At 42.0% G+C, this 25,619-nt stretch overlaps 1 protein-coding gene across 1 annotated transcript in view; it reads right to left on the bottom strand.

The window, feature by feature from the left end:
- Positions 1 to 7,393: 7,393 nt before the first annotated feature.
- Positions 7,394 to 25,619, bottom strand: part of Dsg3 (desmoglein 3) — a 29,911-nt gene continuing 11,685 nt past the window's right edge. Inside the window, exons 5-15 of the mRNA XM_059246701.1 lie at positions 25,107 to 25,273; positions 24,160 to 24,288; positions 23,531 to 23,716; positions 20,785 to 21,056; positions 19,790 to 19,929; positions 17,620 to 17,847; positions 15,604 to 15,858; positions 12,524 to 12,669; positions 12,195 to 12,258; positions 9,412 to 9,641; positions 7,394 to 8,321 (exon numbers count right to left, since the gene is read on the bottom strand). Of these exons, the coding sequence (XP_059102684.1) occupies positions 7,509 to 8,321; positions 9,412 to 9,641; positions 12,195 to 12,258; positions 12,524 to 12,669; positions 15,604 to 15,858; positions 17,620 to 17,847; positions 19,790 to 19,929; positions 20,785 to 21,056; positions 23,531 to 23,716; positions 24,160 to 24,288; positions 25,107 to 25,273 (2,630 nt within the window). The 3' untranslated portion in view covers positions 7,394 to 7,508. The remainder of the gene's footprint in view (positions 8,322 to 9,411; positions 9,642 to 12,194; positions 12,259 to 12,523; positions 12,670 to 15,603; positions 15,859 to 17,619; positions 17,848 to 19,789; positions 19,930 to 20,784; positions 21,057 to 23,530; positions 23,717 to 24,159; positions 24,289 to 25,106; positions 25,274 to 25,619) is intronic.

Genomic DNA, 25,619 nt, shown 5'->3' with positions numbered 1-25,619 from the left:
AATTCCAGCACTTGGGAGGCAGAGCTAAACAGAAATCCATGTGTTCAAGGATACAGCCAAGCATGGTGACTCATGCCTTTAATCCCATGGAGTGATGGTAGAAGGCAGAAAGATATATAAGGCATGAGGACCAGGAACTAGAAGCATTTGGCTGGTTAAGCATTTGGCTAGTTAAGCATTCAGACTTTTGAGCAGCAGTTCAGCTGAGACCCATTCTGGATGAGGACTCACAGGCCTCCAGTCTGAGGAAACAAGACCACTGAGGATCCAGCGAGGTGAGGTAGCTGTGGCTTGTTCTGGTTCTCTGATCTTCCAGTTCACCCCAATGCCTGGCTCAGGTTTGTTTTTATTAATAAGACTCTTTAAGATTTCTGCTACAACTGATGAACTTTGCCAATAGATGAAACAGTCCTTCAAATTTCCTGCTTCACTGAAAAGTCTGCCAGAGACTCTAGAACTGTAGGCTGAAGATAGATGCCCCAACATTGCAGAGGAACTTTTGATGACTGTCCAGGCAGCCAGATGTCTCTGTCATTTCTAGAATATTGGAAGTTGCTTACAATGCACTTCCTGTTTACTCAGGTGATATTATATCCTTCTGGGGTCTTTGATGGGGTTGAAGACTAGATAGTTATAACAATAGTTTTCCTTAGTAATGATAAAAGGTAAATTAGATATAAAACTTTAGAGTCACAAATATAGGATAGGTAATAGAATATTTTCTTTAATTTTACCAAATACAAATACAAATAGAACAGATGTTATAACTGTAATTTTTGCTTGATAACTGTTTTGTTATATATAATTTTATTATGTTAAAGCTAAAAACCTTCCTTTTTGATTAGACAGAAAAGGAGAAGTGCTGTGGGATGTCTTTCTGTACATTGCAAATATATATTGTTCTCACTGGTTGATAAATAAAGCTATTTGGCCAATGGCAAGGCAGAATAAGGTTAGGTAATGCACTCAGCTGAAGACGAAGATGAAGAAGGGTGGAGTCAGGAAGATGCTCTGAGCCACTTCCAGGAGAAGCGAGATGTGAGAGCACAGGTCATGCCAGGAAGCCAAGTGGCAAAACATAGATTAATAGGAATGGGTTGAGTTAAGTTGTAAGATCTAGCTAGCAAGAAGCCTGAGTGTAGCTAGAGTTTTCCTGCCTGGCCCACAGTCAGGACAAATCTCTGCCACCTGCCAGTCCCACTGCCGCTCAGACCCAACCAAGTAAACACAGAGACTTATATTGCTTACAAACTGTATGGCCGTGCCAGGCTTCTTGCTAACTGTTCATATATCTTAAATTAATCCATTTCTATAAATCTATACCTTGCCACGTGGCTTGTGGCTTACCGGCATCTTCACATGCTGTTTGTCATCGTGGCGGCTGGCAGTGTCTCTCTACCTCAGCCTTCTACTTCCCAGAATTCTCCTCTCTCCTTGTCCCGCCTACACTTCCTGCCTGGCCACTGGCCAATCAGTGTTTTATTTATACAGAATGATATCCACAGCACTTATTCTTTTCTTTTCTTTTCTTTTTTCTTTTCTTTTCAAAAAGGAAGGTTTTAACCTTAACATAGTAAAATTACATATAATTTGGGAATTTGGGCGTAGCTTCTCTTACTACTTCCTGATGGAGGGGGGCACCGTATCTTATGGGGACACAAAGAAAATTTTAGGATTATGGAGTAGTCCGTGATGGTGTATCGTCTGAGCCAGTTGCCTTGAAATGGTTCTGGATGTTGGATCATCTGGGCCTTGGTGTCATCGGACACCTTTCAGGGGGTCTTGGCTGGTCAAACCTGATGTATCTTAATCTGGAACAAATCCATAGCCTCTGGCTTTCTGTGGAAACAAAAGCAGAGCCTCCTTTCCAAAGCAACATATCCTTACATCCAAATTTTGAAGTCAAGGTACCTTTAAAATATACATATTGGTTTAACTCAACATCTTTTACAATCTTCTTTAGTTACAAATATCAAAGAGAACATAGTCCAGATTCTCTGTGTGGTAGCCATCTTTACGTGGCTTATTTTTTATATTACCTTGAACCTATTGCTTTAAACTGCAGCATTCTAAGACTGAAACGGCGCTATGGCTGCTGGCTCTACCCACCTCAGCTTCCCAACATGGCGGTGGTACGTTTATCTATCGCCAGCTCTGGGAGCCATCGTGGGTCTATGCTTTTATCCAAGCAGTGTGTAGCCCAGAAACCTCTTTTTTTTTTTTTTTTTTTTAAATACTAGCAAAGGCTAAATCCACCACACAGCAGCAGCGTAATGTGCCGCTGGTAGATGCCTCATTCCTGCCATACTGCAGGTCAAGCACAAATGCCAGGAACCTGCCAGTAGCTCAAACCCACATTTTGCGGCATCTAGCTGCCCATATGAGACATGAAGCAGGAACTTGGTTTTGGCTCTGTTTAGAATTGCCTGTTAAATATTCTCAGGTTTAAGGTGGAAACTCGAGCCATTGGGCACAATTTGTAGCTAGAGTTTTCCCTTGTCGTCGTCCTTTACCGTACATTTGCTTACAGACTGTTTACCTTGTTTACGTGAAGCCTTAGTCCTTGGGTTATTTCGGTAGATAAGACTTAAAGATTTATAGTCACCTATGCTTGTCATCTCTATAGTTACGTTAGTTAGGTTATCCAGATTTACAGATACATAGGTCAGATGGACAGGTAATCTTCAAACACTTCATAGACCTAGAGAATATGGCATTTAAATAACTTAGAATTCTGTTGATGTGAGACACAATTGCTCCTGGCTGCACCAATTTGATCCTGAGAGAATGTTGGGCTTCTAAGACATTTTCATTTGGAAGTTTGTCTTCTTGGCACAAAATGGCCTATTGAGCAAAGAACTGCCCTTGCCTAGACTGCTGACAGTACGAATGCAATGCTGTCCTTTCTGGACAAGTGGGACACAAGGAAAACGACCACTGTACTCTGCCAAGACAGGGTAAGATGGTCTTTCAGAATTCCTGCTTCTGAAAATGGTCTGTCAGATACTTTAGGCCTGTAGCCAATTTGAATGCACCAACAATGCTGAGAAACGTTAAGTGACTGTCCAGGCTGCCAGCTGTCTCGGTCTACTCTTGCAAGATTCCCGAAAGTTGCTTGCATCCATCTACCATTTCTCAGGTACCATTATATTCCTTCTCAGGTCTTTGATGGGATTGAAGATTAGCAGTTATAGTTACAACTTAGTAAATATATATAATATCTTAGATAGAACATATTAAGTATTAGATTCAGGTTCTTTAGGATAGGACACCCTTTGGAATGATCTTTGTAACATACCATTTACCTACTCTCTAGATTTCTCTGGATTTTAGTATGTGTTTCTTGCTTGATATTGTTCACATTGATTGTAGTTCCATCTTATCTAGGTCATTATCTCTCATTACTCCTGGACAATATTTGATAACCATTCCTTTGTATATAATCTTGTATTAAGTTACAACTTTCTTATTTAGACAAAAGGGGGAGATGTAGTGGGTAGCCATTCCAGCTTTGGTCTGGAGGTTCCAACCCCCATTGAGGCTTTGGTAACTATCATGCCCACAAGGCAGGGCCAAGGGAGGGCCTAAAGACCCGAGATCAGGACGTGCTGTGCTGTCTTGCTGCTGGGAGCCCGGACGCTAGAGGTGGATGGAGGAGAGTTCTCCAGAGAACATCGCCGGACTACTGCTGCATCTTTCCCAGAACCCTCAACCTACCTATGCCTTCATTTGTAAGTTACGCCATTAAATAAATCTCCTTTTAACTACGTGGAGTGGCCTTAATAATTTCACCAATACCTGAGCCATGGGCCATACAGTTTGTAATTAATATAAGCCTCTGTGTGTTTACTTGGGACTGAGTGGCTATGGGACTAGGCAGGATACAAAGAAACTTCTGCCTACAATCCAGTAATATTTTTGTAATTTACCTAAATGACTTTCACTTTTCGGGCATTGATTCCCAATATTCAGGGCAAGTCATCCATCATTCTTTAAGATTCCTTATCGAGCACTTGTTTTTATCTTTTCTCTCCATTGTCCTCGTCTGAGCCTCACTGTCCAGATTTAAGAAGGAGGAAGGTCCAGCCAGAAGAGGATCCAATGTCTTGGCACCTCTTAGAAGGACACACAATAGTATGGCATTTATTTAGTGATAAAGCCACTGTGAGGGCAGATGACTCTCAACAGTGTCATGATACGAATTTCTGTCACAGTACAGGAAAATTATTACCTCTTTACTTCAACTTCTCTCTCCAAGTCATAGAAGGGTGGACTTTTGCCTGTGAGGTTATTCCCATTGTCCAAACACACTGTACATGATCAAAAACATCCAGTTTCTAAAAGCTTTCTGCTTTGAACTCCTTGGGTACTACATCTTCCCAAAGAAATCCTGAATCCTCAGATATTTCCTCATTTCCTGGGAGAATGAGGAAGAGGTATTATTTAGGAACAAAAAAGTAAAATACTGTTAAAAGATTCATATACTCGTTTACAGCACATTTCTTTCTTTCTTTCTTTTTTTTTTTTTTTTTGGTTTTTCGAGACAGGGTTTCTCTGTGTAGCTTTGCGCCTCTCCTGGAACTCACTTGGTAGCCCAGGCTGGCCTCGAACTCACAGAGATCCGCCTGGCTCTGCCTCCCGAGTGCTGGGATTAAAGGCGTGTGCCACCGCCGCCCAGCTACAGCACATTTCTTAATGACTATTATGGAAGAATCTCTCTTTCACAGAGTGATTAAGGTGTATTGACAGGTTTATTATAACAATGTTACACCATTTGCTTTATTTGTTTGTTTATTTATTGGTTTGTTGTTTGTTATGTGTTGGGCATCCATGTGCCATAGTGTGCATGTAGCGATCAGAGGACCCCTTTGGGGAGTTGGTTCTCTCCTTCCACCATGTAGGTCCCAGGGATCAAGCTCAGGTTGTCAGGAGTGACAGGAAGCACCTTCACTCAGCCAGGTCCTCAGCCCAGCCATGTGTTTCATTATGTACTGTTTAAAATGCACAATATACGAAGTCAAGGACACTCAGATTTTCTGCTTAAAACAATTTTTATTTTTAATAAAAAATACAGATACATTGTTACAAATGAAGAGGACTTCTAGGTCATTCCAAAGATGAATACATTTTCAAACTTAAGAAAACCTTTAGATTTTCATCTATATAAACTTTACCACTGTGACCTGGCTTCCTCTGCATTTTAATAATGCAGCCAAATATCCATTTTTGAGGTTATTTTTCCTAACCTTTTGTTTGAGACAAAGTCTCATGTAGCCAGGCTAGCTATGTGGCTGAGGATGACTTTGAACTTCTGGTCTTCCGGCTTCCATCTCCCAAGTACTGGGTTATAGGTGTGGGCCAGCATGCCTAGCTCCAAATTCCCGTTTGTTAGATTGCGTTTAAGAGCTAAAGTTAAAGTGCTCCGGGAAACCTGAGTCCACCTTTGCACATTGAGTAAGGACTGTTCTTATTGTTAGTCTAGCATTCATGACAAAGCAGAGGCACAGACCAGCGTCTGCTCAGAAGCGAGGGGCAGGCTGCTCCACACGCTCCTCTCACTCAGTAACAGGCATGCTTTTTTTTCCTTGTCTCGGAAACTTAGGTTGCTTAAGCTTCTCAGCCTGTCTGTCCTCATATGTCATTCTTGGTAGTCACAATACTAGCAAAAGGGACAGGTACTAGGGATGGTGACATTTAGTTGTCTGCTTTACCCTCAAGATCTTTAGACTGTATTTACCCTTAGAATTAAAATGTAATTGATTAATACACAGTGTCTGGAAAACATTTTAAAGCTTTTATTATGAAAAAAGATCCGCTGTATGTGGTGGCTCATGCCTACAATCTCAGCACTCAGGAGGTTATCAGGAGGATCACAAGTTCAAGGCTAGCATGACTACGTAGCAGGTTCCAGAACAGCCTTAGCTACAGCAAGACCCTGCCTCAAAATAGAAACAAAAATAAACCAAAACAAAACCAACCAGCAAAAACCAACATCGACAACAAAAGTAAAAACCCAGAAAGGAAAATCAAAAGACCTACTTTTCATACAATTCAAAATAATTGAGCTGGACAATGGCCTTGGAAAGACTCCGCTAAGACAATAATGTCAAGAAGCAGGTGAGGTAGGGTGTTTTCTGTGGACTGAAGTGTGGGGTTATGAATAACCAGAAATGTCTGGAAGAACTGTATTACTGTTAGGTCTACTCTCATGAAATAACTTTTAAACCAGCAGTTCTCAGCCTGTGGGTCGGATCCTTGGGGGGGGGGGATATTAAATGGCACTTTCACAGGGCTTGCGTATCAGATATCCTGAATATCAGATATTTACGTTATAATTCATAACAGTAGCAAAATCACAGTTATGAAGTAGCAATGAAAATAACTTTACAGTTGGGGATCACCACAACAGGAGGAACTGTAGTAAAGGGTCGCAGCGTTAGGAAGGCTGAGAACCACAGCTCTGAACATTCACTCACATAACATCTTCACACTCAGCATTAAATTGCTACAGCTGTTCAATTCTCTTTTTCTCTTGAAAATGATTTCATTGCTTTCCTAGAATGATACACATTCACACATTTCACTACATGCTCTTTTAATTTGCAGCCCTTTTTGCTTAGAAGTCATGCTTTCCATTCCCACAAACCCTGCTCGATGTCGTTAATGTAACAAACCTCACTGCACATCTTCTGTGAGTCATTCCTACTCGCTGGAACTTACAATAAGGACTTCTCTTTGAAAGAGTGACACAGGGTCATCTTTTAAGGAGTGTCTATGAGGGAGCTCATGTTTTCTATCGGAAATTGCCTTTCCTTGGGCTAGCTCAAAATACACACAGAGTATTATTTACACCACACTAAACTTTCTTACGTGTTTTATGCTATTTGTATCTTAAAACTGTCTTATTGTGAATATACATAGAATATAGATGTGACAATTTAAACATGTTCACCCACGGCCCTGGGCTTGAGCCAAAGATATGCTTTGCGTTCTCTCACCAAGAAGACAGAAATACTCAGTTGCATCCATTACCTTTGTTCAAGCTGCCCTGAAATCTTCATCATGCACCTCAAATTCCCATTGTCATTAATAATACTCTCATAGCCTTACTAATGGCACCAGAAAAGGTGACAGAGACAGAAACCTGAACTTCAAGAAGGAAGCCGATCTCCTAACCCACACTGCATTTTAAGGCAATAGCATCTTCCTTTGGCATTGATAGTACAGAATTTCAAGATGCTTAGGAACCCTCCCTATCTAATATCTTAAGATCATATTTTTTTTGTAAATATACAGGTTTACTCCTGCTTGAAAAAAATTAGAGAATTAGAAACAACAGCATACCCAGCTTTGGTGTATGAATCTTAGTATTTGAATTATAATCCTGGTCAGAGATTATCCAGTAAGAGCCAAGTTAGTCCAACATCATGAGCTTTGCTAGATTAAAAAAAAGATATTTGGGTAGAAATATCCAAATTTGGTTGCTATGGTTTTCCAGTTTGCTCAGGTCATAGATGGGAACAGGTTTCTTTTGTATAGAGCATACTGTACGAGCCTCGCAGCTCTGTGGGAGCCACTATGCTGCCAGAGACACTAGGAAGGGGGCAAATCACCCTTTCTGTTACGGTGACGTTCTGGGTGAGATGTGGGTCAAAGGTGGCAGCTGTGGGCTGCACAAAGGAACCTGAAGTTGTGTGAGTTTCTGTGAGCAAGTAGTTACCAAGCTGTAGAGGGTCAGGGATGGCAATGGCAGGGAGGACAGACCCGGAAGGGGACAAAACAGAAGAAACTTGACTGCCAGGCAAAGTCTGGTACCTTTGAGAACCCGATTGAGGGACCTCCAGACTGCCAGACAGAGTTTGGTACCTTTGAGAACCTGACTGAGGGACCTCCAGACTGCCAGACAGAGTTTGGTACCTTTGAGAACCTGACTGAGGGACCTCCAGACTGCCAGACAGAGTTTGGTACCTTTGAGAACCCGATTGAGGGACCTCTACACTACCAGGTACTGTTTGGTACCTGCTAGAACCTGACTGAGGGACTTCTGTAGAGCGAGCACAGACGTCTGCCCCAGAAACCCTGTCTTTAGGGCCTGGCTTTGCCTGCTTGGCTTCATCATCAATACCGAGACATATCTCTGCAAGCTTTTTAAATTTGGGGCCAAGGGAATCCAAGAAGCTGTCATCCAGGTCATCGGCAATAAAGCTGCAGGAGCTGAGTGTAGGTGAACAGGGGGCAGCGTCCTCGCCTTCATCATCGTAGATCAGCAAACAGTCATTCACCTCCCGTTCATCCTCTTCCTCAGCATAGGCGAATGATTTCTAAAGATGGAGAAAGAGGAGAAACGGATCTTACAAAGACCATCGAATCTATTCATAAAGTCCAAGGCTGGAGTGTGGACCCCTACATTAGGTAATCCACACTGGTGATGAAAATGTTCTTCATTTTTAAATTTGATTATTTTTTTTCCTCTGGATAGCTAAAATGTTTTCATTTATTTATTTTTATTGTTAGTATGTTTTTAGTTAGTGATCAATATAATAGGTTAGTGACATTCTCATAAATATATATCCTCGATCTTTGCTCATATTTAGACCCTCCTTTACCCATTCTTGCTCTTCCCTCCCTCCTGTTAGCCATTTTCCTTTCCCCAAATAGTCTCTCCTCAGCTTTCATGTGCTATATATGCATATATAGTAAATAGAGACATTTGCAAATGAGAGAAAACATGGGATAGATTTTCTTCCCGTTACCATCCCATGTCCCCCCCCCCCCCCCCCCGTCTCTCCTGTTCTTCTCCTTCCCTTCCAAGCAGTCCCCTCCTGCTTTCATGTATAGATAAAAATAAACCTAGACTCCACATATTAGAGGAAGCATGATGTGGGTCTTTCTGAGTCTGGCTTCAGGAAATACTCTTTAATTAACACTCTTATTTGGGGAATTGACAATATGGTTGACATTCCATCGAAGAGTCTAGCCCAGGCTTATCTTTTAGTCCTTGATTTTATCTGGATTTCACTCTCCATAGAAACTGTAAATGCTGCCTGGAGTCTATCACTGGGCTGTTCCATTTTTTTTTTTTTTTTGGTGTGTGTATGTGTGTGTTTGTGTGTGTGTGTGTGTGTGTGTGTGTGTGTGTGTGTGTGTGTGTGTGTTGGAGAAGGGGCAGCTTTCCCAGCGTGCACTGAGACAGTTTTCACCCCAGCGGACTTTGAGCTAACTTTGTCCCCATCAGCTTGGCTTGTGAGTTTGAACTAGTGGCTCGATTTTGACAGCCACCAAGATTACCTGATTTATTTTGACAAGAGGAAGCTTTTCTTTCCTTCCATTAAAAAAAAATGAATCTCAAAACTAACGTCTACAATCAAGCAACCAGATTTCCTGTATAAAGGAGATTACCAACCCAGTTACCTGAGAAAAGTAGGAACCTAGGAAAGTCATGTTCACTGGTGCAGCGACATAGTCCTTCAAGGTCCCTCCAGTGGAGTGCCTCGTTCTCATCGTCCCTGAATGACCCAAGGAACAGGGGCCGAGCGCCGCTGCAGCTCCCGAGCCAGTAGCTGCTCCCAGCTTGGTCGTCATCTCCATCCCCGAAGCACCTTCCGCCACAGTCCCGCCGGCGTATGTGTTCGTACAAACTTCTGAAGACAGAAGGGAGAGTTCTGAAGTACTCCGCGCTGTGACTTTTTTAAAGCTCCCGTGTGTATGCATATGTGTGTGTATGTTTGTGTGCACGTTCATGGGTGTGTGCATGCCCGTGTGGTATGTGTGCACATGTGTGCGTGTGGAAGTTAGAAGTCAATCTTGGGTGTTGTTCCTCAGGGCACTGTCCCTCTTTTTTTGAGTCAGGGTCTCTCACTGGTCTGGAACTTGCTGATTCAATTAGGCTGTCTGACCAGGGAGCCCCAGGGAACTGTCTCTCCTTGTCTCCCCATCACAGGCCACCGTGCTTAGCTTTTTCATGGATTCAGGGCCTCACCTTGGTATAGCAAGCACTTGACTGACTGAGCTCTTTTTCAGTCCCTAAAATTCTTTCATCTTTGATGGACAGTTGCTATGTAAAGCAGCAATGTCAGGGAAAGCACAATGGTGTGACCGGGGTCATAATATTCCAGAAGGTTTATGTGAGAGTCACAGTGGAGGGGTGTGGGCAGGCGGAAAAGCCATGAAAACATGTCACTTAAGGAAGAGTATAGGGGAAATAGACTGTCAATGGCAAGAGCCAGAAACAAAAAAGTAAGAAGACACAGTAGTCGGTGATCAGCCCTGGAGAGCTTCTGACCTCATGTGTTCTCAGGTACAAGGACATTGCAATCAAGCAGTCATATGATTTCAGTATGGGAAATGAGGAGCATCTCCATGATGTGACCTTGTAAAGTGACAGATGGCGTCCAAGGGACATTTAAAGAATTATGGTTGTGTTTCCTATTTCTTTCATCTTATGTGTTGATAGATTATTTAAATTTATTTTTACTTTTTATTTATGTATGTGTGTGGATATGAACACATGTGTATGGGCGTCTACAGAAATTGTCACAGGATGTCAGGTCCCCTGCAACTGGAGTTTACAGGTGTTTATTAACCACCCAGTGTGGGTACCAGGAATTGATCCCCAGTTCTTTGGAGGATCAGCCAGCACTCTAAACCACGTAAACAACACTCCAGCTTATCATGAGTTGTATTTTACGGACAATTCTGAGTTAGTGTTTGCTCTATAATCATAATGGGAGAAGCAAGTATTTGAGAAGCTATTAAAGGCTGTCACATAACTGAAGACAATTTGTGTAGATTCTTGCTAACTATAGAATTAAGAATAAAATTCCTATGAGTGCCAGGTCTTACTGATCGCTAGTTTATAGTGTACTTCCGGTAATGAGACAACATGACTAAAATTGTCCTTGGTAAATCCAAGGAAACAACAGATCCACATAAGTGCCAGCTTTAGGCTTCATGCCCCATGGTGACTGTACAGAACTAGTAACTGAACTCAAATCAGGACACAGTTGATGCTGTCACACCAGGAAGAGGGACAGAGTTGCAGATGCACACACACACACACACACACACACACACACACACACACACACACACACAGCATAGATGTGCACACATGCAGTACAGATGCACACACAGAGACTTGATGGGTAAGCATGACCCGACCTGAGCCAACAGTAGACAGAGTTGGTGGTGGGCATGGCTACTGCTTACATTTTCATTTACAGTTTTCTATCACTGTAAAATATTTCCTAATTAAAAGTTATTAATTAGTGGTTGGAGAGATGGCTTAGAGGTTAAGGACTCTGGCTGCTCTTCTAAAGGACAGGTTCAGTTACCAATACCCCTATAGTGGCTCACAGCCATCTGTAACCCCAGTTCCAGGGGATCCTATACCCTCTTCTGACCTCTGTGGGCAGCAGGCATGCACATGGTACATAGATATACATGCAGGCAAAATACCTCTAAACAAAATTAGATAATAAATTAAAAGTACTTTAAAGTTAGTAATTAGTTGACTGAGAGCTATAGTTACTTTAATTCATTAAAGTGTGGAAAAAGCCAAAAAAAAGTCTTTAGATTTTCAAAACAGTAACATCAGTGAGTGAATTAACTCATGGAGGGCAGACCAGTGCCATGGAATTGGCCAAAACACAAAGAAATAAAAAGCCAGCTTCTAATCTCAGTGGTGACATTTCTTATGTACATGCAGGTGTAATTATTGATCATTTCTTAATTTTGACTAGTTCTCCTCTAATCCACCTTCGCTTTCAAAAGTAGTTGAAAAAAGTAAATTTTTTACATTTCAAAAGTAAATTTCGCTGGGCAGTGGTGGCGCATGCCTTTAATCCCAGCACTTGGGAGGCAGAGCCAGGCGGATCTCTGTGAGTTCGAGGCCAGCCTGGGCTACCAAGTGAGTTCCAGGAAAGGCGCAAAGCTACACAGAGAAACCTTGTCTCGAAAAACAAAAAACAAACAAACAAACAAAAAAGTAAATTTCAGCTACTCAGGAGGCTGAGGCAGGAGGATTTCAATTTCAAGGCCTGTCTGGGCGAATTAGTGAGACCCAGTCTCAAAACAGAAAACACAAAAAAGGACAGGGGCTCTAGCTCAGTGGGAACACTTGCTAAGCATGCATGAAACCCTGAGTTCGAATCCCAGTACAAATAAATAAACAAGCAAATTGGATGTTTACTCACCAGAACTTTCCATAAAATCTGCTCCATTTGTTGTGGTAGGAGGCACACAAATATTTGTGATTTCCTGCAAATTGTGTTGTAAGATAAACACATGTTTCAGTGAAGTGTGGCCCCTTGTAAGTGCTAACATTACAATTCTTTAGGAATGGCTCTTTTTAAGACATGACTTCTGTAAAGCTGGAGTCCTAAAAGTCCCATCCCTGACAGTCTCAATTCTCCACTTAGGATCAAGATGTCTTTTGATATTCCTCGGTTCCCCTTTTCTATTTCAATAGAAACTGTTTCCCACTACATGACTGCAGTAACTGCTCTACGAACCGGCTCCTCACCTTGTCTTCAGGCTGGGCTCCTTCGATTCCCCACTGATGGATCGTTCCTTCTGAACCATCAGGCACAGGGATAAAGCCACCTGTCGCGGCTCCTCCTCCCATGGGACCCGCCCCACAGTCACAGGTCAGCAGCAGAAGCGGGGCCACTGGGCAGGAACAAGGAAATAGAGAAGGCTTGAATCCGTTGGAAACTATATGGCGTGGCAATTGTCAAAAGTGTTACAAAGGCAATTTAATGAAAGCAAAATTAGTGTCTACAGAATATAATTTAGTAAGTGAAACACAGTAATTTTCCAGTGATCATGAGCTGAAGGAGGCCAGGATATTTCTTGGAAGGTTTGTTCAGTTTCTCAGTTCTTTTCCCTAGTACATTTTACTACTACTACTACTACTACTACTACTACTACTACTACTACTACTACTACTCCTCACTGTATTTGTTTGTACATGTTGAGTGTATCCATTGTGTCTGGTACCTATATACCCAATATGATACCTTCACAGCTAAGATTTTAGGTAATTTTGATAACACTTAAGCACTCCGATCTTTAGTAAGAGCAGTTGACCAGCAAAGTGCAACAGCAACTAAAGACATTTTAATCAATGGCTATCAGTGCAGTCTGTGTGTGTGTGTGTGTGTGTGTGTGTGTGTGTGTGTGTGTGTGTGTGTGATATGCACGTGAGGATTGGAGGTGTGCAGTGCTGGGAATTGGAACTTGGGTTCCTGCAGAGTCTGTGCTCTTAATCTCAGAGCCGTTTCCCCAGCCCTTATCAGTGAGCTTTTAATTATGGATTGAGAGTCCTTAGCTTGGAGGATCTTCCAGCCTTTGTATCATTCTTTCCACTAATGGACCAAGAAATATTAATTTAAAAATATTTACTTCTTATGCATGGGTGTTATGCCTGTATCTTTATTTGCGTACCATGTGCCTGCCTGGTGCATGCAGAAACTGGAAGAAAGTGTCAGATTCCCTAGAAATGGAGTTACAGAGAGCTGTTGGCTGCCATGTGGGTGCTACAATCCAAATCCCGGTCCTCTGGAAGAGCAGCAGGGCTCTTAGCTGCTGATCCATCTCTCTAGCTCCAGAAGCACTTATTTTAGAAGCAGGTGTTTATTGTACTCTGATGTCAATGCCTCCTCTTCATCTCTCTGCTGTCAAGGCCACATGAACCCTAATGCTTGAACTGTCCACTTAGAAGTAGCTCCCTGGAGGGTTTAGGGAACACCAGCCTCTAAATCAGACTTCTAGGGTTTGAATTTTGGAGGCACTGCTTTTCAGCTCTGTGATCCTGAGTATGACATATGATCTTTCTCCTTCTAAGTCAATCCATTCAGAGGGGAACTAAATGGTGCCTTCATCATGGTTGTCTGATAAGGGAAAAGATAGTAATGGGTGCTATGAAGACCTGCTAGTATTGCTAGAATGAACTACATAATTATGCAAATTAGATTAGCCATGTATTAGCATAAAATTAGGTCAAGTTATAAAATAGATAGGATATAATTCGTACAGTATATTGAATTTTAATACAATGTTTATATGAATTGTATTTATTTGTATTTTCTTTAAAATATTTCATTTTTAATTCTCTTCACATGTGTATGTCTGTGTGTAGGTATATACATGTCTCTGAAGGCAAGAACCTCTTTGGATCCCCTGGAGCTGGAGTTATGGGGAGTTGTGAGCCCCCCAAAGTGTGTATTGGGAACTGAACTCAGCTCTTCTATAAGAGCTCTGTGCTCATGACCGCTGAGCCACCCCTCTACCCCAAAAATCGTATTTCTAAAGACAATTGAAGTAGAATATACATATATGTCATGAAAATTTGTTTTACCATTATTATTTTATGATTCAGTAGTAAACTAAGGAATTATTGTGAATTTATTAAAAATCTATTGTTTATCCAACTCCTTTCAAAGTCCTGCAAGTAGAGAGCTTTCATATTCAGAGCATCATTTGATTAATGAGATTTTGATTAAAATGAAAATTCCTAGAAATCTATCTATTGAATAAAATAAAATGCACATTTATTAAAAGACAGTCAGGTATGCAGTTTCCCTAAATGTGTTTACTATTATGTGTGAACATTAAAGTTTTTTAAAGATTTATTTTATATGTATGAGTGTGTTCTACATGAGTGTCTGGGAGTTATGGGTGATTGTGAGCCGCCACGTGGGTGCTAGGGATCCGAACCAGGTCCTTCTGAACTTCTAACTACCGAGCCATTGATGCAGCCCAGGTGTGAACATTTTAAAGGGATGCCCATGAGAGATAAGCTATGTTTTGAGGTAAATTCTCAGTGCTCAAGTTCTGTTAATATGGATCCTAGATGACCTCTCCAAAGTTATTTGACCAGCATTCTTTTATTTTAGGGTTCATGAGACTAGTATGTGGATCTGAGATGTGTGTGTACATCTTAGAAAGTCATGCTTTATTCATGTTTATAAATAAAGGCATGATTTGACTCTGAATATAATTGACTGAATGTAAAGCATCTTTATAATTTCTTTTCCCCACTCTTGTCCCCCACCCTCTGTGTGCGTGGAATATGCTTATGGGCACACACCTGTATGAGTGTGCTTATGGAGGCCAGAGGGCAATCTTGAATGTTGTTCCTTGGGGGTCTTCCTGTTTCTGTTTGGGACAGGGGCTCTCAGTCGCCCAAGCTTTGCTAAGTAAGCTAGGCCAGCTGGCCAGTGAGTTCTAGGAATCAGGGTGTCTCTTCCTCCCATCCCGCTATGGCGGGGATTACAAGCATTTGCTAGTGCACCTGGCTTTTTAGGTGGATGCTGGGATTGAACTCAGATCCTCATACTTGTGAGGCAAACACTTTACTGACTGAGCCATCTCCCCAGCCCTGTTTTTTTTTAAATGTTTGCATATATGACTTGCTTTGCTGTATTTAAATTGTTGCTAAGTGATAAGCTAAACACATTTCAGATTTTTCTAGCAGTTTCCTTCAGTTTTACCAGTTAAGTGATGAGAGAATGACGCTTCTCACATTATACAAACAAGCACAATGGCTCTTGTAAATGATGTCACTGCCATGGACTCTGAAGCATATACTGGCTTACTCACACAGCAACATCAGGAGTCCTAGCAGGATCAATCCGATGGCAGCAGGCCCCAGGCCCCAGGATGACTCCCTGTATAAAATGGGTTCTCTGCTCGGGTTAGGAGATCTGCACATGTTCCGGTCATCACACTGACACACGGTCAGAGTCAGGATCTCTGGTGTGTCACACTGCCCGCCCTCATTGTCCTTCACGACGACTGGGACACTGTACACTCCTGGAGACACCTGCTGTTGGGCTTGTAGACGTGCTGAGGTAGCTACAAAAAAGCACAAATCACCCGTGAGGCTAGGCATCACTTGCTCTCACAACTTCTTGTTTTTGATAATGGTGCTAGAATTGTCTTTGAGTCATGGTCACAAAGAGCAGGTTTGGTGTGGTTGCAGCCGTGCTGAGTGGTGCAAGAGGTTTGGTGGGGTCAGTCTGCTTACCAGGAGTGTCCAATCCATGGCATGTTGGTCACATGTGGCCCAAAATAGCTACAGGTGCAGTCCAACACAAAATTGTAAAAGCTAATTAAAGCACAAAAGGTGGGCTTTTTGTTTGTTTGTTTTTATAGCCTGATTGCTCAGTTCTTGAAGTCTTTAGAAGACAACTTCATAGTATTGTGCCATGAAACACAGTGTCGTGAAATTAAACAGCCCCCAGGCTCTTGCAGTTGCAAGGTTGTGTGTTTGACATCCCTATGTGATCCAAGGCAGTTCTTCATCCAATGGATGCCAGAGAAGCCAAAAGTGGGACCCCTCTGGTGTCCTCTTCTTGTCATTCTCTGCCACAGCCTGAGAGACCCATGGTTCTCCATAAGGACCCAGTCCTATATTGCTTTTCCCACTGAAGATGGTGGGAGAGGGGGCATCCCAATGCCATGTCTCTGTCCAGAACGTACCCACTCTTGTGTATATCTGTACCAGTGCTTACAGGCACATGGCCTCATGTATGCTTTCACACTCTGATCCCATGTCCGACTCATTGAAACCCACTTTAAGCTTTAGGGGTGCTCTCTCATCTGCTCCACTTGCTTATCCCCAGAGCTGAGGGCCTGGGTGATAGGGTTCCTGGTGGTGGGGCCCATTGCCTATTAGACAACTGAGCATCACTTGTTCTTGGTTCCCCATTTCTATACTACCTCTTTCTAAGTGGGGACCCGGGCATTGTTGTAGTGTTTGAATCATTCTGGAACCCACAGTGCCCTTGACATTGTGCCATGGCTACCCAGTTTGTGTTGTCCAACCCAACTCAATTCAATCACCCCCATGCTGCCACCCCCAAGAATTGACCCTGAGACCTCATGAATGCTAAGCATGTGCAGTATCACTGAGCGATATTCCCAGCTGTCTGTTCATTGACCATATATCCATCTGGTAAACTCATTTGGAGACCAATGGTGCACGTAAAGTTTGGAGCTATTCCTTTAAATAGATCAGAATGCCAAGGGTGAAAGGTCATGCAGAGCAAAATTTCTTTGGTGTCTGTGGTCATGACTAACGTATGACTGCAGGATACCATGGAGTACATCCATGAGAGGAAGCAAGATTTGTACAGAAAACAGTAAAGGAAAGTGCTGCGTTCACAGAGGATTAGTAGTGGTTTGGTCATTGTATAGTCCAGAAAGGGAGGAGATTTCTATTGTCTGTGAGACTTTCGAAAAACACAGAAATATATAATAAACATGATATGCTTTAAGACGAAATGATTCCTTTTTTTCATTGACTAGTGGGTTTGCAGATGTCAGTCTATCATGCTCTCACGATTGCCTCTTACCTGGCATGCTCCAGCCCTGGCTGGGCTGCACACAGAGACCCTATCTCAAACAACAATACTAACAAATGCAGAAAACAGTAAATGGTGCTAGAATTCATATACTTTCTCTTCCCTTCAGAAGAGACCAGGCTCATATCCTGGTTTCAAATGGATGTTTTCAGTTTTTCTTAGAAAGGACCTCTGTCAAAGGGGTTCATGTTCCTCTGGAAACACAAAGCCGCTGTAGCTTAGCCACGGAAGCAAGCTTCCTCTGACTCACCGTTCACCGTTCTGATGTTCCACACGACGGGCAGTTTCAGAGGCTGCTCCTCCAGAGACACTGTGTAGGGGCCAGTGTATCTGCCCCTCTCCAGGGTTCTCACCGAGACCAGCACAGACGGTGAGGAGCTGCAGATCTCTTCCTTCTCGAGGACAACTGATGGACAGTTTTCACTAAAACTGGGCACTTCCACAAGCACTGTGCCTGTAGATGTCTTACCAGTGTTTTCTGTAAGAAGAATAAAGAAATACAGAGAGGAAATTTGTACAAAAAAACGACCCTCCACACTCCCATCTCTTTTTCTGTCTCTGTCTCTGTCTCTCTGTCTCTGCCTCTCTCTCTTGTTTTTGTACTCTCTGACTCCCTCCCCTCCCCTTCCTCCTTACTGCTCCACTCCACTCCTCTTCTCTAGCTTTTCACCTTCCTTTCTTTTTCTGGTTTCCTCCCTTCCTCACACTCTCTTTCCCTCGCCCCTCTTCATTCCTTTCTTCCTTTCTTTCTTTCTTCCTTCCTTCCTTCCTCCCTTCCTTCCTTCCTTCCTTCCTTCCTTCCTTCCTTCCTTCCTCCCTCCCTCCCCCCCCCCCCTCTCTCTCTCTCTCTCTCTCTCTCTTTCTTTCATTTTTTTTCTTGAGAAAGAATCACTCTAGGTTGCTCAGGTTGACTGCGAACTCCCTCCTCAGCCTCCTGAGTAGCTGGGATTATAGGTAACCCACTGCACCCAACTTACAAAAACAACTTTTCTATTTCTTTCTTATTGCCAAGTTAGGGTAACTTCTCATGAAAAGGTATATTTGTTATTATCAGGAGTAAAAAGACAACATCCTATTTCTGCAACTTATAAGACCAATTTAAACTTGCTGAGTTGCCTGGTGTCTCTAGTAAGCAGCATTTGTATTAGCCACATATTCTTGAAATTAAAGTAATTCATTAATTACAAATGAAATCAATAAAAAAATAGCTGGAAAATCTGTGGTTACATTTGTAACCAGGAGATAAAAGATTCTTGCTTCTGCACTTTGAGCCTTAGTTTTTGGAATAAATAATTATATTTATTACTTAAGACTTAAAAGTTTACTGAAGTCAGTGTGGGTGGTGGCATGTGGCCTTTTAATCCCAACACTTAGGAGAAGGGGCATGTGGATTTCTGTGAGTTTGAGTCTAGCCTGCTCTACATAGTGAGCCACAGGGCCAGGTCCGTATAGTCAGGCCCTATTGTAAACAAACAAACAAACAATTAATGTTGACAATCAAGCAGCAGAATAAAACTCTTCGGTGGTGAGATGATGAACGAGTTCTGTCATTTTTAGTGTTAGGGGTGGTTTTTCCAAATGTTAACATTTTTGATGTTTATTTTCTGGTGTTTATTACACTGAGTCTACATTAATTTTATAGATCGGTAAACACACACATTCTATGAATATTATTTTAAAACATCTCAGGGGAGGAAATTTTGTTGTTTAATGATGAGAGTTTACAGGCTCTCTGTAGGGAACTCACAACGTGAGCTTACATTTGGAGTGGATTTGTTATTGACTGTCTGTAGGAATTTTTTACTGGTCCTCTAAAACTCAGTTATTTTTGTAAGTCAAAAAAATTCCTCCTGGGGCTAGGGAGATGGCTCAGAGGGTGAGAACACTTGATGTTCAAGCATGAGGACCCAAGTTTGGGCCCTTAGCACTATGTAAAAAGCCGGGACTGCTGTGTATGGATCTGCAGCTCAGTCTCGTGGACCTGCTGACTGCCAGCATTGCTCCAGGTTAGGTAAGATACCCTGTCTCAAGTGACTAAGACACACCATATGAAACAGGACACTCAGCATCTTCCTCTGGCCTCCACAAATGCATGGATACATGCACTCGCACACACATATGGATGAATATGCATCATACACCCCCCCACACACACATACACCCACCCACCCACACACATACATACACACACTTTCTCCCTTACCCATAGTAAACCACAGGGACCGAGTTACGGGTGTCAGCAACTAAACTAGTAAGTGGAAATTCTTAGTCTCTCTTAGGTTCAGGTGTGGTGTCTCAGACTCAAGGCCCAAAGCTCCTAAGATAATGATCTTTAATGGTAAAGGAAATATGTAAAGCAGTCATGACCATCTACTCTGAGGAAATGCTAATTTAAATATATCATTCAAAACCATTCTTACCATCTATGGCCAGAACCTCAGCTGAGATTGTCTTGTTAACTATGAAAGTAGAATCTCGGTCGATGTTTTTGACAAATTTGATCTCAGCAGTTTTTGAATCAATCACAAGCAAACCACCATCATTACGACCCAGGACATATCTGTTATATAATAGAAAATATAAAATATTATTTATTTAATGAATACTATTCATTATACAGCCAACATATTTATGCATGATCTAAAATGCTGTGTATGTGCTTATAAACAATATCAGAGTGCTGGAGAGACGGCTCAGTACTCAAGTATTGTTGCTCTCATATGGGATCCAGGTTTGGTTCCCAGCACCCACATAGCAGCTCACAACCACCTGTAACTCCAGGGAATCTGATGCCCTCTTCTGGCTCCTTGAGGAACTACAAACACAAAGTACACAGACACACATGCAGGTAAAACACCCATATACACAAAATAAACAAATCTAATAAAGAAGTAAAAAAAAAAAAAAACCCAGAAAATTAACATGACATAGGTGTATCACCCTTCATAATCCTTATGTATGCATTAGTCTGGTTGCTCAATTTTTGGCTGTGAAAAATAAAATAGAACAAAGTAAAACAAACCATGTGCCTTTGGTCTTCAGACTGTGGCTGCTACTCTGTATGGTGCTACCGACTTTGCCTTGAATTGAGCCACAGTGTCTTATCTCACTAGAACTCACTCCTTTGGTGAACTCCTAACCTTTTGCAAGACTCAGCTGTGAAGCTCTCTCCTGATTTCCATATGAGCTAAGGCATTCCTCTTTTAGTTTCTACTAGTTTACAGACAAGCTATTTTTGCTCATGGCACAACATATTCTAATAATTTATCTGGGTATCTCTTCTTGAGTTATCTGTTCCTCAACTTCACCCCTTTTGTAGCTCTGTTTTTGGCAACTAGTTGATGGAGCAATGTGGTGTAATCATATATAGACAAAAGTCACACTAAGGACCCAGAGGACATAAAGCCCACCTTACCTGACAGATGAGGCAGCTTTACCAGTGTCCTCATCAGTAGCTTGATATGTTCCCAGGATATAACCAGTCAGTTTGTTAGTGCTTACACCCCTTGGCACAGTAAATGTCTTAGAAGGAGGACGGAATGAGATTCCTTCTCGGACATTGGTGACTTCGATTATGACTGGAGTCGGGCGCACTTGGTACTGAGAGATCACTGACTGGTGGAACTCAGCTTTGTTTCTGACAGCAATACTAAATTGCATGCTTTGCATTTGCTCATAATCCAGAGCCTGGAGTGAAACCAAATCAGACAGGAGGAAGCGTCACAAAAGACAAAACAAAGCAAACACAATCTGGAAGACCATGACATGGACAGGACGTTCTATTTCTAAAGAGCAAAAATGGTTTCAGAAGTCATCATAATGTCAACTAGAGAATGCCTTATTTTCATGGGACCTTGTTTTGGTAACCTGTTTATAAAAGTGTCCCCCTTTTAGATAAACAAAACATCATTAACTCCTTTTAGTCTGTGAGGTAGAACTTAAAGAATCCCTAATTTGTGGTGGTAACATGGCTCAAGTCTTGATTTTATTATGTTTGTAACAGAATCTGTGTGTTGTAAAGCATGGGGTTTGATTTCTCTGATTCTTATCTTTTCACTTCTAAGTGTTATGTACATTTTATTAACTTGTTTAAAAAATATATTCTTTTCAGTACTGGAAATGGAACCCAGGATGTTACATATGGTAGGCAAGTATTCTACCACTATGCTACATCCCAGACCTTAACTTTTTCACATCTCAAACCAAACCATACCTCACCAGGTTATTATAAGACTGAATGAATGAAGTCCTATGAGACATTCTTTTTTATTTCTTTTTTTTTTTTTTGAGACAGGGTTTCCCTGTGTAGTTCTGGCTGTCACTTTATAGACCAGGCTGGCCCCCAACTCAGAGATCTGCTTGCCTCTGCCTGAGTGCTGAGATTAAGGGCATGCCCCACCACTGCCTGGTGATACATTTTTATAAACAGCAACTTGGCTATTAATAAAATATTCATTAGATTCATGTATATTCTTTTCTGACATAAATAAAATTCCAGGGTCTAAAGGCCAACTATCACATATTTGTTGGCAAAAAGACCAACCCATTCTTTTTATAGCAGTGAGCAGTTGACCCAACTCTTCATAGAGCCAGTTTTAAGTGTTTTTACTTGATTTTCTTGATTTTCTAATTAAATCAAGTCCCAAGGAATTCAAGGTTAACATTTTTCTTCTTTTTTCAGGACGATAGATTAGGAAATGCCAATTTTTGTTTTATCTATTTACCAGTAGAATATTTTTAAGGGAGAAGATCTGGATGTGAGTGTCCGTCAGCTACAATGATTGCTTCTGAGGACTGAGAGTTTCCCAGTGGAAGGGGAAGTGTAGGTAGAGACAAAGAGATTACGGAGCTGTGTGGAAGCAGGGAATTGCTTCTATTGAGAGTTAGGAAAGGTGTCTGAGAGGTTTTGGATCTGAGCTGAGCATCGAAGGATGCAGTAAAGTTATTCAGAGAAAGGCGGAGACACTTTCAACTACTCTGCTGCCAAAGGTGATCTGAGCTGGCTGGTAGGGCCTTGGGCACCGTTGTGAGGAAGGTTTACGACTCCATTTTGGAGTAGGTGGCTATCCACCTGGATGGCATGTTGGAATCACTTTGATTAGTCCAAGACTCAACAGTATGAGGGTTTCTCCACAGAATCCTCACTGGACCAAGGCCAGGCAGAGGAGAAGTGGTAGAAGGCAGAGGAAAGCCATCCTTTAAAGGTAGCTTCTAGGCAGAACTTGATGGCTGGCCGATTGCTGTGAGGAAATGCCAGGGTTCAAGGATGGCAGCCAGGTGTTGAGTTTGGGAAACTGAGTGACCCTAGTACATTAGATAAGGAGTCATGATGATGTTGAGATTTATAACAAAGTCCTTGCAGGTTCAGAAGCTGTGACACTCTCTGTGAAGTGTGGAATAAGGGAGTGCTTGTAAATCATCCAGAAGTCTCATAATTAAGGAAATACTAGCACTCCATCACTATGTCAGACCTAGGTGTAAAGAAGCTCCAGAATGTTCCCAAACCTGATGCCAAAGAACGTCAGCAGAGTGGCTATTTGTTCGGGTATATGCTATTTCCAGGCACAGCTGTCCTGACATAATTCCAGATGCGGAGTCTGTCATGCTGAACCCAAGCTTTACTCAGTTTTTTGCTTTTTACCTAGCAGAATTTGTTAACAGTTCCCACTTGCTGGAGAAATTCTGTGCTGACATCAGCTAATGCATTTAAACATGTTGACAAATTCCTGAGCCACAATCCATGCATTCTCATCCCTTCCAAACTCCAATCCAACTGCAGATGGTGATTTGATTAATATATGAAACGTCTTTGCTTCCCTGTCCAGAAAGCATGCAGTCCCCCACCCCTCGACCCCATCCCTCTCTCTCTCTCTCTCTCTCTCTCTCTCTCTCTCTCTTTCTTTCTGTGTGTGTGTGTGTGTGTGTGTGTGTGTGTGTGTGTGTGTGTGTATGTGTTACGGAAAGTACGATAACTTGGAAGGGATGTTGTCTTTAGGCAATGTAACTATGAAGATAGTAAAATAAATGCTATCTACTTTGTTATGTTTTCTATTTTTTTTAAATAATTGAGTGGTCACATTATTGACGTAATTTTTTTGTATAACTAGTAGTTTGAGTTACTAATAGAGTGTTTTTACCCATGAAGGAAACTCAGACCTTACCTTAACCACCTTCAGGATGCCTTCATTGGTTCTGGGATCTGTTTCAATTTCAAACCAATTCCCCTCATTTCCAGAGGTAAAGAAGTACACAGCCAGCCAGTTATCTGTGTATTCTTCATCCCAGTCTGTCACTTGAAATCGGAGTAACTCAGAATTTAAAGTATTTTCCTCAATACGTGCCGAATACTGAAGGAGAAACCCGGGGTTTACGATTCAGTGCTGTGAGTGGTGAGGGGGACCAGGCTGCAGAACTGCTCTCACACTGTCCATCGCCAGGGGTGTCTGGCTGACCTGGCTGGCTAGGCGAGTGTGCCCCTCCGCCCGCACTGTGCCAACCTTCCTCCAACTGAAGAGGATGGTCTTCAGCCACCCTGCTAGAACCCCCAGACGAGTGCTCAAGATTCAGCACTAGGGTTTACCTAAAAGAATCGTATTTACTTTAAAGAGTATTTACCTTTATTTCTCCAATTATGTGTTATTTCACACCAATTCCTTAATTATCATATTTAAGCTAATTTTTTAAGTAGAAAAACAGAAAATTTAATAGCCACCAAAGAGTCAATTAGTGGCTTGGGATGCTAAACTATTAAGCGTATATAAAATGGTTCTTCAAGGACCAGTGGATGTACCTGAGAGTCTGTAAGCACCGGGAAGTTGTCATTGACATCTTTCACTTTAATACTACATTCACATTGACTTGATAGTCCTGCTCCATCATTGTCTGCGCCGCTCACAACCAGACGGTAGCTACTGATTTGCTGAATTTGGAGAAAAAGAGAACAAAGATTTATTGTCAAAAGTTGTGAATGGCCAGTAGTTGCCTCCTGAAAACATTTCAGATCATGAATCATGACTCATGCACACTGTCAGTTTGTCCATGGCAGAGAGAGACTGGTGTGGCTCCAGATGACTGGGTGGAAGGTTTGAGGGCCTACAAGAAGCTTCCTGTGTCGTAACCTTCTGAAGGTAGTGTTGTGGACTCAGAGCAAAAAAAATGGGATATAGGAACGAGAGATGATGTGGTTGTCTAAAAGAAGCCAACTCGTGGAATTTCCCTAGCAGTCTACTGGGAAAATCACCTGTGTGAAAGTAATATGCACCTGAGTCGCCTGTTCTGGTGGAGATACACAGTGGTGGGAGACGGTGGGAGAAGAGGAGATTCTTTGGTGTCTTGTAAGCAGAGGTAAAATTAAATAGAGATGTCTAGAGAAAAGCTATGCTATCAAAGTTTTATGACAGACAGAAATCTCTTCATCTTAGAATTTTCTCCTGATCTTTAGGAATTGATCGCCGTGTAGGGTCTGCTGCACACCAGTGTCTTCCACAATTCTCCCCTTTGAGGGTTGTGTGACAGGTTGTTCTCACAGGTACACGTTCTGTTACAGCAGAATCACACCCACCGAGGCAAATTCCTCTAGACTGTCTCAGGCAAAGGGTGGGAGCTCTCCCCCCTTCTCTGTATTCTCAGACAAAATGGAGGCACCCCCTTGGGTTGCTAGTCATCAAACCCTTGAGGGTTGTTTTTTTTTTTGTTTTTTTTTTTTTTTTGATGCTTCCAAGTCAAACCTTGTCTTACCTCTCGATCAAGAGAACTGGTCAAAGTGCGGACTTCTCCAGTGTTTCTGCTGATGAGGAACATGGGCATGCCTGCAGGCTCCTGGGAGACGATTTTGAAGGCAATTTTAGAGTTCATATGGTTTGGCTCATCTGCGTCTGTGGCATTTAGGATCATTACCAGTGAATCTAGGAATATAGGAAAATTGTCAAAGCCTACATAAAGTTTGACATCACATTCACATTAAAGAGTCAAAATATTTTAGCACTGATTCCAATTTAAAATTTTTTTTAAACTACCTGTTTGCTAAAAACAATCAAAAAACCCCCAAAGTATGTCACTGTTACTGTCTCTTACTAGAATTTGTTGGCTTTCAGAAAAACCTAATGCTCCCTCAGTCTTGGCTTTGTTAAGAGTGGGGCTATCTTTTTTCTGGAGTTCTTCCCCAGACAGATGTACCTTCATGTTTCCTTTTAAATATGATCCAAATAATGTGAATATGTCTCTCCCCCTTAAAATCTAAAAACATTGAGC

The sequence above is a fragment of the Peromyscus eremicus genome, chromosome 19 (assembly GCF_949786415.1).
Source record: "Peromyscus eremicus chromosome 19, PerEre_H2_v1, whole genome shotgun sequence".
Taxonomy (NCBI): Eukaryota; Metazoa; Chordata; class Mammalia; order Rodentia; family Cricetidae; genus Peromyscus; species Peromyscus eremicus.
The sequence above is the reverse complement of the archived record's forward strand: the minus strand, read 5'-3'. Positions and strand labels throughout refer to the sequence as shown.